Source organism: Ochotona curzoniae, unplaced genomic scaffold, assembly GCF_017591425.1.
Source record: "Ochotona curzoniae isolate NIBS_2020 unplaced genomic scaffold, NIBS_Ocur_1.0 contig_43, whole genome shotgun sequence".
NCBI classification, from domain to species: domain Eukaryota; kingdom Metazoa; phylum Chordata; class Mammalia; order Lagomorpha; family Ochotonidae; genus Ochotona; species Ochotona curzoniae.
Window position 1 is genome coordinate 18,509,951 of NW_024466218.1, and position 17,586 is coordinate 18,527,536.

The 17,586-nt window shown below is 50.2% G+C and overlaps 1 protein-coding gene across 1 annotated transcript; it reads left to right on the top strand.

Annotated features, from left to right (window-relative positions):
* Positions 1–10,528: 10,528 nt before the first annotated feature.
* On the top strand, positions 10,529–17,062 carry SIGLEC15 (sialic acid binding Ig like lectin 15). The gene is made up of 6 exons (XM_040984663.1): positions 10,529–10,580; positions 13,983–14,042; positions 14,333–14,716; positions 15,388–15,768; positions 16,337–16,367; positions 16,954–17,062. Exons 1-6 carry the CDS (start codon positions 10,529–10,531, stop codon positions 17,060–17,062), a joined length of 1,017 nt encoding a protein of 338 aa, XP_040840597.1.
* Positions 17,063–17,586: the final 524 nt, after the last annotated feature.

The following is a 17,586-nucleotide window of genomic DNA, read 5'->3' on the forward strand; positions in this document are numbered from 1 at the left end:
GGGGCCTGAGCATGTCCTTTGGGGCTAACCTGGACCATGCATGCTTCACAATCAGTTCTCTAGGACATGCCACATCTCAGGATATGATCGGCTGAGGACCGCAGCTGTGCCTTGTCTTCCACTAGAAGTACCAGTCTTACATCTCTTATACTGTGGTTCAGATGTTTGAAAAAAACACATAAGGAAACTGGACATGCACCTCAGATTTCAATAGTGAGCACCAAAGTAGCCCAAACAGAAGACACAGTGGAATATTCTCCATGGAAATGCCCTCTGTCACAATATCGCTACTGCCTGAAGTTTCATGATAATAAAGTTAGCTGTGATCCTCTTGTATGAGGAATAAAAATAATAGATTTTAAGGCTCTTAAACACTCTTGACAATATATGTCATGAGGAGTTGCAAGGACCAATTTGTATGTTTCTCATGATGTCTGATCAACAGGAAATTTGTCAAGATTAAAGTGAGGTTTTCCCAGGGGACCAAGAATTCCCAAGGGTGCTTTCTTACAGAATATTTTTGTGATAAATAAACAAAATGGGAAATTTCTTAAAGGATTAATTTTATTTTTAGTTGAAAAGCAGATTTACAGAGAGAGAGAGATTTCATTGGCTGGCTCACTCCCCCAAATGGCTGTAACAGCTGGAGCTGAGCCCATTCAAGACCAGGAGCCAGGAGCTTCTTCTGGATCTCCCATGTGGTTGTAGGCTACCAAGGACTTGAGCCATACTCTGCTGATTTCCCAGGCTAATAAGCAGAGAGCTAGATCAGAAGTGGAGCAACCAGGACACAGACCAGCACCTATGTAGGTTGCTGGCACCACAGGCAGAGGCTTAACTTACTACGTCATGGTGCCAGCCCCTACAATAGAAGATTGTATGCATAGGAGTGCTTGCAGCCTTCACCCTTATCTAGCAAGTGCCTTCCAAACTCCCTCTTGAAAGTGCATTCTATCCCCAGACCACTGGAAGAGCTTGTAACTTAAAGGCTGCACAGTTCCATTTGTTAAAACAAGAATCAATGCAGAACCTGAAGCAGTCTAAAGCTTACTACACAGATGCAATAATTAAGAGACTTTCATAGAAAGACATAAAAGTATAGGGTGCAGCCTTGTGGCCCATGGGGGTAAACTACCATTTGTCACACTGAGATCCCATACGGGCATTGGTTTGAGTCCCAGTTACTCCACTTCCCATCCCGTGCCTGCTGTGGTTGGGAAGCAGCAGAGCATGACTCAAGTGCTTGGGTCCCAGCCACCCACTTAGGAAATCCAGATGAAGAGAGGTTCCTGGCTTCAGTCTGGCCCAGCCCTGACTGTTGTGATCATCTGGGGAGTGAACCAGCAGGTGAAAGATCTCCGTCTGTTCCTCATGTAAATAAATAAATAAATCTATTTTTTCTTTTAAAAAATAGTCTGTTTTAAAATTATAGTCTGTTTTCATACACTTGAGCTATAAAGTAGACACAACAGATCACAGCAGACATATACAAAGTCACCTAAAAGGGACAAGTCTTCCCAAATTGAGCTGACCTTATGTAGCATTAACCAAGTAGATGCTCACATATCTAAAACACACTGTGTCCATCTGAGGGGCAGCAGGTCAACCACTGAAACTCATATGATGGATGGAAACAGGCATGGAATCTTCATTACTGGAATGCAAAGGACAGGAACATGTGTCAAGAGAGAGCTCTCTGATGGACACAAGTGAACTGAACCTTACAGATCCTGTTTTATAAACTCGTTAATCCAGATCTATGCTCACAAGCAATTTGGTCTTGATTTTCTGTTCACAAGCTATTTAGCTTCCTGTGTATATTTGCCTTTTAGTATTAAAAAAAATCATATTCACACTCATGAATTTTTAATTCTTGGTAATTACAGTTCTCATTTTAATCATTTTATTTTTTTATATGCAAGTCTTATAAAGCTTTGTTTGCCTGTATATGTCACCAAAAGCCAAATCACTCCTCACAGAGCTCCAACAAAGTTAAACTTGTGAGGCCACAAGGCTGGCTGTGGTGAAGGAGAATCAGGGAGGCCTGCTTGAGGAAGTTTAGGAAGAGAGCAAAAGAGTAGGCAAGAGTTTGGAAGGCAGAGGAAGCTAGAAAATGTGAAGAAAGTTGTTCTTGGAAGAGAAAATCTTGTGGACAAAAGCTCCAGACAGGCAAAAGATGGGTGTTTTCCAGGCTTGAGGAAGACTGGTATGATGGGACATGGTCAGTGAAGGGGCACTGGTGTGGACTCGGGGAAGAGGTGAAGGGAGGATGAAGAGCTGTTCATGGGTAAGAGAGTCAAGAGGATGGGTGGAGGGATGAAGCGAGGGTGGTATTAATGACTACTACCTGATTTCTACTTTGGGCTGCAGAGAGGGTGGGTCCCACATCATAAGTACTGAGGTCACTCATCAATCCCATCCTTCCAGTACCATAATCCAGAACTGATGCTCAACTGCCTAATGGGGCTGCTCCAAAAAATACGTCCTCCCACTCAACATACCAAGTCAAAACTCATCTTCAACTCCTTCTTTCTCTCTCTCTCTCTCTGCATCTCTCTCTCTCTTTTTCTCTCTCTCTTTCTCTCTCCCCAAATTGACTCATAGCAAAAGGAAACGTCCTCCATGCAAACAAGCCAGAAGCTGGGGTGGCAGTCTCTTACTTCATTCTCCCTCCTCTAAGTAATAGCCAAATTCTGAGAATTCCACCTCTTTGAAAGCTCCCATTCATAAAATAATGACCAGTTCTTGACTGAATAAACATTATATCACATTAATTTAGACCAAATTAGTGATGTAGACAGTCATAGTCAGCCCTCAAGAGAACTTTCCAAGGTGAGCTGAGAAGTCAGAGTAAATATAATAATTTGAGTAGGAAAAAGACAGTCAACAAGGTTGGAAGAAGAGCACTCCAATGACCTCTTCCTTGTCAAGAACTGAAGACAAGAATACATCATCAGGATCTGAAACGATGGCTCAATGGCTACATTCTCCACCTTGCAAGCATTGTCATTCCATATAGGTGCCAGTTTGTGTCCTGGATGCTACTCTTCCCATCCAGCTCCCTGCTTCGGCCCTGGGAAAGCAACAGAGGATGGTTCAAAGCCCTGGGACCCTGCACTTGCATGGGAGATCCAGAAGAAGCTCCTGGTTCCTGGCTTTGGATGGGCTCAGTTCCAGCCGTTGCACAACCTGGGGAGTGAACCAAAGGATGGACAATCTTTCTCTCTGTCTTTCCTTCTCTCCGTAAATCTGATCTGTATTTCTAATAAAAATAAATAAATCTTTAAAAAATACATCATGAAACATTAGGAATCTACACCAGGTCAGCTGCTTCTGGCTGCAGGTAGCAGATTTCCTGACTGAATGATTTAAACAGGAACCCCATCCCCAGGAGTAGTTAATTGCAAGTTCAGTGCCACCACCCAGGGATGTTACCAAGGGTGCCATCTTTTTTCATTTCCTTCATTATTCCCAGCATCTTCAGAGTGCTGTTTTCACCCTTGGCTTTGTTGCCTCATGGTCCCAGAATGGCTTCCCTGGATGCAAACATCACAACCACATCTAGGAAAGAGACAGCCAGAGTTGCAGCAGAGTCATGTCTCCTGTCTCTTTTTTGATCAAGGAGGGAACTCATTCCTCAGACCTCCCTCAAAACACTTTCATTTATGCCTTGTTGGTAGAACTGAGTCATTTGTCTCAGCAGTTAAGACACTACTGGGACTACCCACACTTCATATTGCAGTGCCTAGACTCAAATCTTGCCTCTATTTTTAATTCCAGCATCCTGCTAATTGGCAGACAGCAGGCAGTGGCTCAAGTACTTGGGCTCCTGCTGCCCATGCAGGAGACCCAGATGAAGTTCCCATCTCCTAACTTCAGCCTGGCCCAGCTCCAGCTGTTGTGAGCATTCAGGGAGTAAAACAGTAGCTCACTCACATGCTTTCTTTCTTTCTTTCTTTCTTTCTTTCTTTCTTTCTTTCTTTCTTTCTTTCTTTCTTTCTTTCTTCCTTTCTTTCTTTCTTTCTTTCTTTCTTTCTTTCTTTCTTTCTTTCTTTCTTTCTTTCTCCCCCTTCCTCCTTCCCTCAAATAAATAAAAGGAACTTAAAATTTTAAATAGAAATAGACCACTGGAACTTTGCCCAGAAAAAGGAACTCAGTTACATGACCATTTCTGACTTCAGCCAGGTCTGGAAAAGCATGCTTCCAGTATTGTCAGCTTCTGTTGCAACAAGTAAACTCTGCCATATTGGAGCAAAATCAGGAAAACAGGACAAGCAGCCAACACATCCACCACAATGGTATATGAAATCACTATATAATATATAACATATTATATATTATGTATAGTATAGTATATATAATATCTATGTGCTCACCCTTAGGAGAGCTGTGGTGATAGGCAATGCTATCATGGGACTCACAAAGGGGTGTGGGATAGAGACCTGGGCCCCAACCTTTCACAAATGGATGCTGTGTGCAATGTTTGCTAGGATATTTCCAGAATATTATTATACCCAGCCTCACATAAGGTATGAGTAGCTTCTGACTCATAAGATTCTAAACAAAGAAGGAGACATGATCACGGTCAGGCAAGGAAAGCTTAGGGTCAATTTCTGTTCTAATTGGTTCTCCCAGTCTAACGGTGAAAGCCTCTAAGTCTTTCTGCCTTGGGAGGCCCCACTGGAAATAACGGAGCCTCTCTTCAGTTCCAATTCAATGAAGCACTGAAAACAAGTGTCCAACATTTTCTGGTTCATGCTTCTGAATCAACAATGAGAAAGCCAGTTTCCTGTTTGGGTTGAATCCCTTGGATCCTAGCCCACTGAAGCTTTGAATTATGTGGCAATGACAAGCAAAGACTTGAACAGGAAGACACGAAACACAGAGGAGAGTTGGCACCATGCCAGGAAACCTGGGTTAAAGTCCAGTCCTTCAAACCACAGGAAACAATGGCAGCTAGGACGTGAGTCAGTGGCCCAAGGGCAAGTGCATCTTGGAACGACAAGAACACATAGTGGCAGCCACAGGACTGGCTAATCCAACAAGGAGGCCTTTTTTCAACCCAAGAGCCTCTTGTTGGCTTCTTACTGACAGTCAGATCTGCACTAACATGGAGGTTAACAACCAGCCACGTGCGGCACTGACATGCAGCAAAGCCAAATGGAGAGGCACCCGGTGTGTAAAGTACACACTGGGTTTCAAGCACCGAGGACAAAAGAGAAAAACATATCTCAATACTTTTTTTTATTGAACAAGTGTTGAAAGAACAATCCTTTGTACACATCAGATTAAATAAAATACATTACTCAAATTAACTTCTTTCTTTGTTTATTTTCAATGTGGGCACAAGAATAACCCAGGTTCTTGGGCACACCTGCACAGTAGGTACTGGGTCCATGATCACGACAGGGTGGGTTGCCTGGCCCAAGTCCTTGGGCCTGCGTGCATGGTGGGTGCTGACTCTGTGAACCCTGGGGGCAGGGGATTGGGCAGGGCCCAGGTCCTTAGGCCTGCCTACACGGAGGGTCCTGAGTCCATGAGCCCCAGGGGTGGGCAGTCCAGTGGGGCTTGGATCTCCTGGCAAAGGTCCTTGGGCCCACCTGCACAGAGGGTGCCAGTTCTGTGAGCCCCAGGAGCAGGAAAGTCTGGTGGGGCCCAGGTTGTCTGTCCCAGGTCCTTGGGCCTGCCTGTGTAAACTGGTCCTCCTCAGTAGAAAAGACAGAGTAGTAGATGGCTGACCCAGATCCACATAGAAGACATTGCAGTACATGGAGGCCTGCAGAAGACATCTGTTACAGAGGAGGGAGAACAGAACAAATTGGACAACTATCCCAGCCCAACACAGGCAGTAAATATCTGGATGAATGGAGACTATAAGGCAGATTATGTCAGCAAACAGACATTGAAAGTGTTCCCTCATCCTTGATCAGCGAGATTGACATTTCAGAACTATCAAAACCACCTGGGCAGAATCCTCAGAGTATATGCCACATCAGGACCCTTCCTGCTAATGTGCCTGGGAAAGCAGCAGCAGATGACTCAAATGATTAGGCCCTGTGTCCACATGGGAGACCTAGACGAAGCTCATGGCTGCCAGCTCTGGTCTGGCCCAGTAGTGGCCACTGTGGCCATTTAGAGAGTAAGCCAATCACTTCTCAGCCTTTTGGCCAATATCAAGTGTGAGAGTAAGCCAGCAGATGGAAAATATTCTCTCTCTCTCTGACTTTTAAACGAATCATTTTTTAATGCAGCTTACAGAGAGTTATAATATTACAAGAAAATTCTGTTGGTACAGGATTAGGTTTTAAAAGCAGTGTAGGAAATAGATTGTTTGATCTATATACCTTTAAAGGGGTGAAAAAGAAAAAGAAAAAGCTGGAAAGGCATTGCCAAAATGTTACCAGTGATAGTAAATTCATGAACTATTTTCTTTAACCTCTTCATCATTTTTTCTGCTTCCTGAAATTTCTATAATGCACATGCAACACCATGATCGTCAATGAAAACAGAAAACAGAAGCCGGGAAGACATTGCAATGAGCCACAGCCACATGTCAGCCATTGGAGGTCCTGGAGGAGCGAGCTTGCAAGCCCTCATGCTCTTGGTATGGGAGCTTCCTCCCCCCAGCACTGCCTTGTGTCTTTTCTGTTGGGTTCCGCCGCCCCAACCCCCAGGAAACTGATCCCCCGGGGATCCCAAATATACTGCTCCCATGGACGGGAGCAGCTGTATGCTAGGACCAGACATCCCCTGGGAAAACCTGGAATCTGGTACTGCATCCAAAGCAAGGGGAGTACGTTTGTCGTGGGGTATTTGTGAGAGGATTTTTTTAAAGAGAGAGTGTATAGACTTCAAAGCAGCATCCTTCTGCTTTTTGATGGAGGATGCTAGTGAGCAGAAACCGTTACAAACACGAGGGAAGAAGAGGAGGAGCAGGTGGGGATGCAAGGACAGGGGAAGGCCACTGAGCTGAGTCCGGGCTGCCATGCAGAATTTGGGGTACATGAACCTTCCCTTTGATTTGATCTCCCCCCGCTCCTTTCAGTATTTTCCCATCTTTCTCTTCCTTTCCCCAACATGCAATCCACCTGTGATCCAATGGCTGATGAGAGGAGAAAATGGCAGGAACCCCAGGCAAAAGGAGCTGTGTTGGCAGGATTCCACTAGCAGCAGTCAAAGCCACTAGCAAAGGACTTCAGCACACTGTGTTTCAGGGCTCTCCTGGCAGGTGAAGGCAATGCCCAATGCAACAGGCACATGCTCTATAAGAAGGCTTTCTGGGGCCTGTCTACCACCTGCCCCCAACCCTCTGCCCTGAGAGTTAAACCCAGATAGGTGAGGGTGCCTTTGGCCTCTGGCTCTTCACCCCCCACCCCAGTCATTGCTTCCTGCCCCCAGCCTCTCCTGCCTTGGCTCCCATTCCTCACGCTCCCCATCTAGTGAAGACTGACAAGGTATAGTGATCCTTGCTGGAGATTCATGAGACCAGAAGCATCCCTCAAACACTTCTGACCCATGACTACAGTTGTATAGAGGGAGGTTACTTCATCAAGTCCAAAAGCTCGTAAGTCAGGAGATACAGAAGCCATAGCAAAGGCTGGCGCAGATCTCTGCCATGTGGGTCCTTTGCAGCTGTCCCAAAACATGGATCCCCTAGCCTAGTACCCAGGAGAGGAAGGAGGTAGCAGTCCAGCCCCAGTCTCCAACAAGGCCCAGTTGCCTCCATGCCCTCTACTTTCTTCCTCATGGTCCTAGTGCCTCCTCTCACTTCTACACCCAATCCTGCTTTGCATGACTGAATGACTTCACTCAAATTGCATTTATTTGCTCATTTCTAATCACATCCTAGGATCTCATGCTTTTTTGATGGTAAATAAAAGTGAACAAACTATACCTCCCACTGACCTGGTAAATCAAGTTCAAATCTTTTTCAAATCAGAGTGGATTGGCTCTAAATCTAGTCAAGTCCAACCCACTCAGCAACAGGTAGCTGAACCATTTGGCCACTTCACCCAGGCTCATAAGGCACAGTGAGTCACCACAGGGGCTGGCTCAGTCCTGCCTGAGTCAACATCGCCTGTCTGTACACATGTTCATTACTTTCTCTGCAGGAAAAAAAGGTCCTCGGTCTATTGATGTAATGGGTATTGTAATATGAAAATCACTGACAAAAATTCTTCTTCCTCAAAGATGTCACCAGCATTAGTTATCACCTAAAACCCCACTATTTGGGACATTTCTTAGAGCAGTGACTATGATGAAGTCAGAATAGCTATTTCACTAAGTGACAGTCAATAATATATTTTAGTGGGTAGGAATTTGGATCTAGGGACCAGCATTGTGCCTCTACAGGTAAAACTATGGCGTGCAGTGCCAGTATCCCATGTGAGCACTGGTCCAAATCCTGGCTGCTCTTTTTCCAATCCAGCTGTCTATTCATGTATCTGAGAAAGCAGAGGAGGATGGTGCAATTGCTTGGGCCCCTGGCACGCATGAGGAAGAACCAAATACAGTTGAAGCTCCTGGCTTCAGCCTGGTCCAGCAGTGCCCACTGCTACCATCTAGCTTGTCTTGTGATGGTATCTTCCATTTCCTCACACTGCCACACTTGGGACCAAGCTTCTCATGCAAGAACCTTAGAAGATGAGCCACATCCAAACCATGGCACTAGAATCTGACCATAAAGACTTGTCCAGGTCCTCCAAAGACCTATCTTAATTCATAGATTGTAGGTTTGTTAATGAACCTGCTAAAAATCTCTAACATGTTTGAAATAGTTTTGACTTTTAACAGTGTCCATTGTCCAGTGTTATCTTCTTAATCTAACTCTTGAACTCATGTTGTTTCAACTCAATGTGAATCAAAGTCTATTGCACAGATAGTTTTCCAAATAACAGGATTACACCGTACTTTTGTGATGATGAGTTCAGTTCTTACTATGAGCCAGGCACTGTCCTTTACCCCTTGTATGACCGCTCTGTTGTTGCTATGGCAACATCACAGCGGGCATGTATCATCGCATTTCCCCTAGAAGCTTAGGACGCTGCCCACAGCACATTGTACTCAGTGATAAGGCCGGGGTCAAGTTCTAGTACCATCTGGTGCAGAGGTTCTTTCTAGGACACAACATGGCCTCTCCCATGTGAGTCACAGGGAAGAGGGAAGAAAATGACACAGAGAACAGAAAATAACTATTTTCCAGAGAAGAGGAAATGGAGAGGAATATCTGTCAGAACTCGTAAGAGGATGTGGCTTTATTTATCCCAACAGAGAATAACTTAGGAAACCCTGAGCTTTCTATCCCTCCCTCAGCCCATGTGTGATGTAAACTGAGACCCCACAGGCCTGTGCTCCAGGTTCTCAAGTCATGACTCAGCAAAAGTCTGTCTTCCTCTTTGGAATTCTTCAGGCGGGGACCTGATTTGGCCTTCCCACTCCCACGCCTAGCAGCTGATGGGGCCCTGGGTTCTCATGAATGGGGCATCCTTTTGCCCAGCTGGAAGTCAGCAGGTGCTAAGGAATAAGAACTTCATCAGCCTATAACCTCAAGACCTCCAACTGGAGATTCCTGCAGGTTCCTGCACCACCTCTCCCTGCTGAGACATTTCCAGCCACTGCAGCTCCCAAGGTCAACACCCCTGATTCCTCTCAGGGGTCACAGTCACCACACTAAGCCTGGAGAGTGTTAGATGGCTGAGTTCCCCCAAAAACCATCACGGTTGTATAGCCCAGTCCTTCCTTACCTTCTCAGGAACATGAGCACAGGATTGCTACATATCCCTGTGCAAGCTGCGTACTACACAGCCTTCCGGGGAACACAAGTAGCCTTGGTCCATGTGTTCTCACCTGTTTTGTCAATTATGAAAATGCCAGTATCGATGTGTACTAACTCATCTGCATGTGAATCGCAGTCCCCCTTCAGTGACTCCCAGAAGAGTGAGCCTAAGGAACTTAGAAAAAAAAAAGGTAAGGCACAGCGGTTAAACCACATCAGAGTTCCTAGTTCAAGTACTCACCTTACTGGCAGTGAACCAGCCTCCTATGAACGCATACTCTGGGAGGTGGCAGACAGTGGCTCAACTACCGGGTTCCCAACATGTGGGAGAGCTGGACTGAATTCTTGGTTCCTGGAATTTGGAGGAATGAACCAGCTAAGGAAATATTATCTATCTCTCTCTTCCCTTTCAAATAAAGTACAATAAACAAACATTTACAAAAGGACGAGCACATGGACACAGAGACTGGTAGCCATCGTCTTCCCCATTCACTCCCCTGTTTTCTGTCCTGGGAAATCCTGCTGGTGCTTCCCTTTTTGCTTGTCCAGATGACTAAATCCCACGGGGCACAGCACATCACACCACTGGCTGCCTGGCTGCTCTTTCCAGCTCCAGCTCACATTCAGCCCAGCAGGGCCTGCCGCCCTGGGCACACCACCCGCCCTCTATCTGCCTCCCTACTCCTGTACACTGAGGGCTCTCGCTGGTGATCTGGAGGAGGGTGACGCCAGCCTGGGGTCTCTACTCACAGCATGGACGGGTCCTTTCGACTCCTGGCCTGTTTGGTGTGTGTCATCTCACCCGGTGAGTTTGCACTGTTCTCTCCATCCCAAGTAGGTGCTTACATGGTGTTAGGTGGAATCTTCTTCCCTATAAAAGCCTTGAGCCTGGACAGAAAGAATCGCCTCACTAAAAGTAGCTGTAGCAATAGAAGCCAGGAGTTCGAATCCCTGATCTGCCTTGGCTTTCCTGGTGACTGGGGTGGTCCTTCAACTTCTCATCTCTTTCAGAGCCACCTGCCCTACCTATTGCAGTGACTGGGCCAAGTATGGGAAGCAAGCTACAAGCTCTGGAATGACTTTGGATGTGGTTGTCATACTATTGTAGCTGTAGAAGAGCATATGGTGGACAGTGACTGTCACCATATGGGGACAGAGTAAGGGTGAAAATGGGTACACATGGAGAGTAGGGTGAAGGACAGAGGTTACAAGACTCCAAAGACAAGAGGAAACTCTCTGTGGCATGCTGAGGTGGCAATGTCTTGTCTCTTGTGCTCTGTGAATTGGTATCCCAGGTGTGTGGGGGGGCAGGGGCAGAAACAGTGCTTCTAAAAGGTTGCAGGGACCCCCTGCATCAAGTCCCAGGGGAGGGGCATGCATCAACAGGCACATTCTTTGGTTTCCCCATAGCTGTAGAGTACAGAGGCCAGCAGTGGACATTTTCAGCCCGCTTCTTGGGTGATCCCGGGGCCTGCGGGAGCTGAGGCCAACAGGGGAGATGGCACAGATAGTCCTCAGAAGCCCCTCTCTTAACCCCAGCCTGGGACGCCCCTCTCATGTGATCTTGGATTCAGCACCCCCACCAACATGTGCATAGCTCTCATGTGCATACACTGATGTCTGACTTTCCTTGCTAGGCTCCTGTCTCCACGTTGAACAATGGCATCCCCACTCCAAGCTCACTGAGCTTCACATTCAGTGCACAGAGCCAGTCTAAAGCCAGGAGCTTCCTCCAGGTGTCTCACATGGGTGCAGAGTCCCAAGCCTTTAGCCCATCCTCCATTGCTTTCCCAGGCCACAAGCAGGGAGCTGGGTGGGAAATGGAACTGCTGGCTCAGAATCCTCGAGATTGACTCCTTCTTCCAGGCCCCTTTGACAGACCTTCAACAGACCAAGGAGGGCATGGTCACTGCAGTGACAGCTCCAGTATCCAGCTCATGGTAAATGCTCCCTAACAATCTGCTAGGTGAATAAAGGAATGAGCAACTCACTGCCAGGGAAGTCAGGGTGAGCGCTGGGCTACTGTACTGCAGTTGGTCTAAGAAACCAAATGGAGCCACCAAAGGTGTCATGTTGGGGGACCAGTGCCTTGGGCACTCTGCTGTGTCGCCCTGAGTCCTTCTCTCACCCCACCTTCTCTAAGTGTGCACTCTGTCATTGCAGGGCTGGCATGGGAAGGGAAGTAATAGGCACAGAGACTTGCTGTGTGCCCAGCGCTGCACTGGGTGAGGTACACATGTGGTTTCATGCAGTTCTCAAACCACTGAGGAAGGTGTGGCGTTTCCTGTTTTGCAAAAGAAGGGCCTGAGACCCAGGCTATTAAATAATTCACCCAGGGCCTGGCATAATGGCTCAGTGGATAAATCCCCACCTTATAAGTGCTAAGATCACATATGGGAGCCAGTTCATGTTGCTCCTCCTCCCATCCTGCTCTCTGCTTGAAGCTTGGGAAGGATGGCCCAAAGCCTTGGGACCCTGCACCCACGTGGGAGACCCGGAAGAACCTCTTAGCTCCTGGCTTTGGGTTGGCTCAGCTCTGGCCATTGTGGCCACTTGTGGAGTGAATCAGTGGACAGAGATCTTTCTCTCTGTTTCTCCTCTCTGTAAATCTGTTTTTCCACTAAAAATAAAACAAATCTTTAAAAAAAAAAAAACCTATTAAAAAACTCACCCAAAGATTACCTGGTAAGGGAAAATGCCTAAATGGGTGCCAGGCACTGGTCAGGCGCTTGAGAAAAGTTGGATGATAAAAGAGTGATGTGAGGCTGGATGCCCACCTAGGTTGGGCTGTGCCAAAGCTGGCCTGCTGTTCACTGTACCCTGTGACCCGCCCATGAGGGGATGTGTCCTGGACAACAGGAAGACTTTGAGCCTCCAGGTGACTTCTGGAGGTTGACCCAGCTCAGACAAAGAGGTTATTTTAGAGACCCCCATGATCAGGGGTTAGGGTCCCTGCACAGGGCAATTAGGGGCCCTCCCTAGAGGCTGAACAGGAACAGCCAGGGGTGCTGGTAAATGTCAAGGGAAGCCATGGAGCTTGGCTTGCAGTCAAAGCAAACATGCATGCTCCCCAGGCAATTCCTGCTAGGACCTCCCCTGTCCTGCCTCTTATTCCCTGGGGCTAGCTCACCCAAAGGTCTCTGTGGAAGAGCAGGTGCCAGCCTCTTCGAGTCCCTTTGAGAGGTAAACAGGAAGTATGAGTCTCCTGTTTACCAAGATGGTAGCCCATGCTGAAAGGGCTTCTGTGTTCCCTTTCTGCTCTCACCGCAGGAGGGAGGAGCCCTGGCCACCATGTGCAACTATGCTTTCAGTTCTTTCCACACTAGGCTGGGAAGCACATGAGTCAAGGAGGCAGCACCATGGGACTAGCCTTCAGGTATAGCATTCTAGGCTCACAGAACAACAGAGTGAAGCCATCGGGCATGGGTGTCAGCACAAACTTCTCATGGCATGATGGGTCAGGGCCCAGGGTGCTTGACAGGGAGGGGATGAGGTATAAGGGGAGTTGTTGTTACAGATCTTCCTCCTTTTGTGTGAAATGCACAACACCACCTCCTCCAAGGTGCCATCATTGCAGAGAAGGATCTACTAGAGCTTACCAACGTCATTTTTCCACCTGCAGCAGATAAGGAGTGAGCAAGTGAACTGACCCATTCTCTAGTTCCCTTTAAAGTTCCCTTGTATGAACCACCTTGCCTCCCCGCCCCTCACCCCCTTACACACACACTGGACCAGCTGACCCCGTGCCAGGTCAAGGCCATCACCCACCCCTGGTCTGACCCTCCCAGGTCCATCATAAGCTCCTTCTCCCACCCCACCCCTGCATGCAGCTGCAAACCTTGACTGAACCAGATGGGAGGTAGAGAAAGTGGGTCCAGAGACATTTGCCAGATTTTAGCATCCTGCCCTTCGAACACCCATCATCAGTTCATTGGGACTAGCGATTCTAGAGAAATTACATCCACCACTCAACATAGTAGCAGCAAAACCCCAGGTCCTCCAAAGGCCTATTTTCCCTATGTAAGTGGGAGTATTGTTGTCCCCGCAGAAGCACCAGGTTCTACGGCCAGTGCCCTGGAGTGCAGGCTGTGGAGTGAGGTTGCCCAGCTTGGGGGACATCAGCTCTGCCTCACCCTAGCTATGCCACCTCAGCCAGTCACTGCACCTGTCTGTGCCTCAGTTAATAGGCTGTGCACTGTGACCCTAGGATCGTTCCTGAGAACGAGGAAGGACACCACTGGGAGTCTGCCCAGCACAGACCTGCTCAGTAAGTCCTCCATAGCCTCAGCCTCGGAAGGGGGAGGGGACTCCATGGTGACCACGGGCAGTGCAAGTAATGGCAGGGAGGACGAAGGAAGACTCTGGGGGTCGCTGGGCCAGTAGGAGTAAGGTAATGGTCCCAAGGTGGAGCAAAGAGGGTCCTGATATTTCAGGAGCCCTGGGAAGGCATGTCCTGGTAACATGGCTCAAAGCGACAAAGGGAGGCTCCCGACCCTGTCGGGACTGGGGCCTGCACCACCCTCTCCCGGGCCTGACGCGCCCCGCCCCCGCCCGCAGGTGCGCCTGCTCAGCGCTGGTCCATGCAGGTGCCAGGTGAGGTGAGGGCAGCAGCGGGTGACGCGGCCGTGCTGACCTGCACCTTTACGCACCCACACCGCCACTACGACGGGCCGCTGACGGCCATCTGGCGCGCGGGCGAGCCTTATACGGGCCCTCAAGTGTTCCGTTGCACCGCTGCACGGGGCAGCGAGCTCTGCCAGACAGCACTGAGCCTGCACGGCCGCTTCCGGCTGCTGGGCAACCCGCGCCGCAACGACCTGACTCTACGCGTCGAGCGCCTCGCCCTGGCGGACGACGGCCTCTACTTCTGCCGCGTGGAGCTCTCTGGCGACATCCACGACCGCTTCGAGAGCCGTCATGGGGTCCGGTTGCGAGTGAGCGGTGAGGCGCGGCGCCCAAGGCCCTGCTCCCTGGCCCGGGGTTGGGGAGGAGGCAGAGCAGGTCCAAGACCAAGCATTGAGTAAGGGTCGCCGCTAAGGCCTAGGAGACAGGCATTTTAAGAAGCTGTAGAGGCTTCCACGGTGTCTGGCAAATGAAGCAGGAATGAAAATGAATAGAAAAGAATCCTAAATGTGGCCAGCGCTGCGGAGGGTGAGTCTCCTACCCGAAGGACTCCTGCAGTTTCTGGGTTGGAAAGGGGCCCACCAAACACCCAACACTTTGCTAGGCCTCTAGCTGCAAAAAATGCAGGCACTAGGGTCCCCACACACCGCAGCCGAGACTCTGCCCCGACTCCACCTTGCCCCCAAGATACCAGGGGGCCTAGACCACAGGTGCTAAAGCTTAACAACGCTGCCAGGTGAGTGCTAAGTGATCTCCATCTTGTATGTGTAGAAACTGCGGTATAAGCAGGTGGACTAGCTTGCCTACGGTAGTACCTTTATTGAGACCCAGGCCCCTGGCTCCCCAACACCCAGCTCTTCCTCTCTGAGCCCCTAGTCAGCAAGTTCAGGGAGAAGGGTCCCCTCTGCCTCCGCGCACAGCGGCCTGTTCTCCCACGCTGACTCCGGCCTCGCTGCGCGCTCTGTGACAGCCGCCCACCTTGCCCACAGCTGCGCCCCGGATCGTCAACATCTCGGTGCTACCCGGACCCACGCAGCATGTCTTCCGTGCCCTATGCACTGCAGAAGGCGAACCGCCTCCCAGCCTCTCCTGGTCCGGCCCAGCCCTGGACAACGGCTCGCTCCCCGCGCCGGGTTACGGCTATGGCCACGGCCACCAGGTGACCGCCGAGCTGCCCGCGCTGACCCACGACGGCCGCTACACTTGTATCGCCTCCAACAGCCTGGGGCGCGCTGAGGCCAGCGTCTACTTGTTCCGCTTCCGCGGCACCAGCGGGACCCCAGCCACCGCCCTCCTGCTCGGAGCTCTGGGCCTCAAGGCGCTGCTGCTGCTCGGCGTCCTGGCCGCTCGCGCCGCCCGCGAGCGCCAAGGTGGGTGTGCTCCGCCGGCCCTGGGGGCTTGTCCTCGGTACGACTGCCCTCAGATCACTTCCTCAGCGTGCAGCAAGCCTAGCAGGTGGGAGCCCCGTTTATAGCAGGGAAACCAGGTTCCCGGAGGTTATACCACTTGCCTCTTTACCACAGAGATGGCATTGCTGGCGGGGCGACTCTGACAGCCGCCTTTCCTGGATGACACAGTCCTGCGGAGTTACATTGCACAAGCAGCTTGCGGGCCTACTACGTGCCGCGCAGGCTCTGGGGCCGCAGGACTAAGTTGTGGTTCCTTCGCTCCGATGAGCTGCTGAGGGACTGGCAGATCAGCACCCTGGACTGGGAGACCCCCCCTAGCGGGCAGGTGGCATGCTAGGAGGGACAGCTTTATGCAAATGATGTGAGAGCACCTACCGCACAGTGCAGGTCAGGAGGACAGGGTGTGAACCGAGTTACCAGTGGAGGGAAAGCCATGTGACCCAGGGCAGCAGCCTGAGCTGGCAGTGTGTTCACAGCAATGTACATTCAACCCCTCCCCCTTTCCTCTCCCTCTCTGCCCTCTACACAGAGCCCCCAGTCACACAGGACACTTCTCCACGGTAAGTCCCCTCCCTGCTGCCACCCCACCTCTACCAAGTCCCCATGGGTCAAGAGGTGCAGGCTACTCATGGCCACTTGCACCAGGAGAAAGGACAGGTGAAAGCCTTAACCAGGGCCCTCCTTGCAGCCCACCAAAGCACCTGTTCTTCAGCCCCACAGGTCCTTCTCACGACCCACACCTGTCCCCTCCCGGCACACTACCAGTCTGGCATAGCAGTACTCTGTGTGTGTCTTACCTCCAGCCTCTGTGGCTCCACAAACAAATTAGGGGGTCTGAGAGTCCAGGTGGGGTCCCAGGAGTCACTGAGCCTCAGCCCCAGGCTGAGCTCAGGAGATTTGGCAGACGACAGACAATAACTGCCTGACCTCGGGCAGAGGCCGGGGTCAGGATGCTCTTGCTTGTGGCTGCCACTCCCTATCCCTGCCCTGCCTCCAACATGGAATCCTTCTCCAAGCCCTGCTAGTTCTGGGCCCCACTGCCCTCCATCTCACATCCCCTTCCTGGCCCGTTGCTGGGGTACAGTGTGGGAAGTGGGGGGATCTCCCCTTGCACTGGTTGGTCAGCCAACTTTTTCCCATCCGCAGGTCCCAGCCTCAGGAGTCCAATTATGAGAATTTGAGCCAGATGAACCTCCAGGGTCCACGGGGTGCCCTGTGTACTCCTGGGCCCCTGACATCCTCATGTACACCATGAAGAGCAAAGTTCAGCACCAACTTTGGTGTAACCCGCCTGCTTCCCAGGTTCCTTCGCAGACCCTAGCAGAGCCAGGTCCCTACATGGACATCCATCGTGCAGTTTCTGTGACGTGTAGGCCAGTGAGGTTGGCCTTCTGAAACAGTGTGCCTGTACATGTGTGTCACGGTGTGAAACTTCTGGAAAAGCTCCCCTTGCCATCTGCTACACAAGACACCACTGTAAGTCTGACAATAAATAGACTGCTCATTGGTCCACAGGCCCAGTCCCGAACCTGCTGCGTGGGTGAGGACACTGCTTTCACCTCCCCAGGCCTCAGCTGAACATGACCCATTGAAGATGGGCAGTAACAGTCCTCCCTCCTTGTTGATGGAATTGTCAAGATGGGAAGAAAAAATGAACTAAACGAGCTTGGAACGTCTTGGGTCTCCTGCGGATGTATGGCTGCCACACCAGCCTGGTTATGATCAGCAAACCCCGGAAACCTGCCCACAGGACAACCCTGGTTCCCCTGACTCCTGGGG

Excerpts from the sequence above, each read along its gene's own strand:
- SIGLEC15 (XM_040984663.1), top strand. The coding sequence starts at position 10,529 with ATGGACGGGTCCTTTCGACTCCTGGCCTGTTTGGTGTGTGTCATCTCA. Across the intron at positions 10,581-13,982 it reads GGTGTGTGTCATCTCACCCG|GATCGTTCCTGAGAACGAGG; the intron begins GTGAGTTTGCAC and ends CTGTGACCCTAG. Across the intron at positions 14,043-14,332 it reads GCCCAGCACAGACCTGCTCA|GTGCGCCTGCTCAGCGCTGG; the intron begins GTAAGTCCTCCA and ends CCCCGCCCGCAG.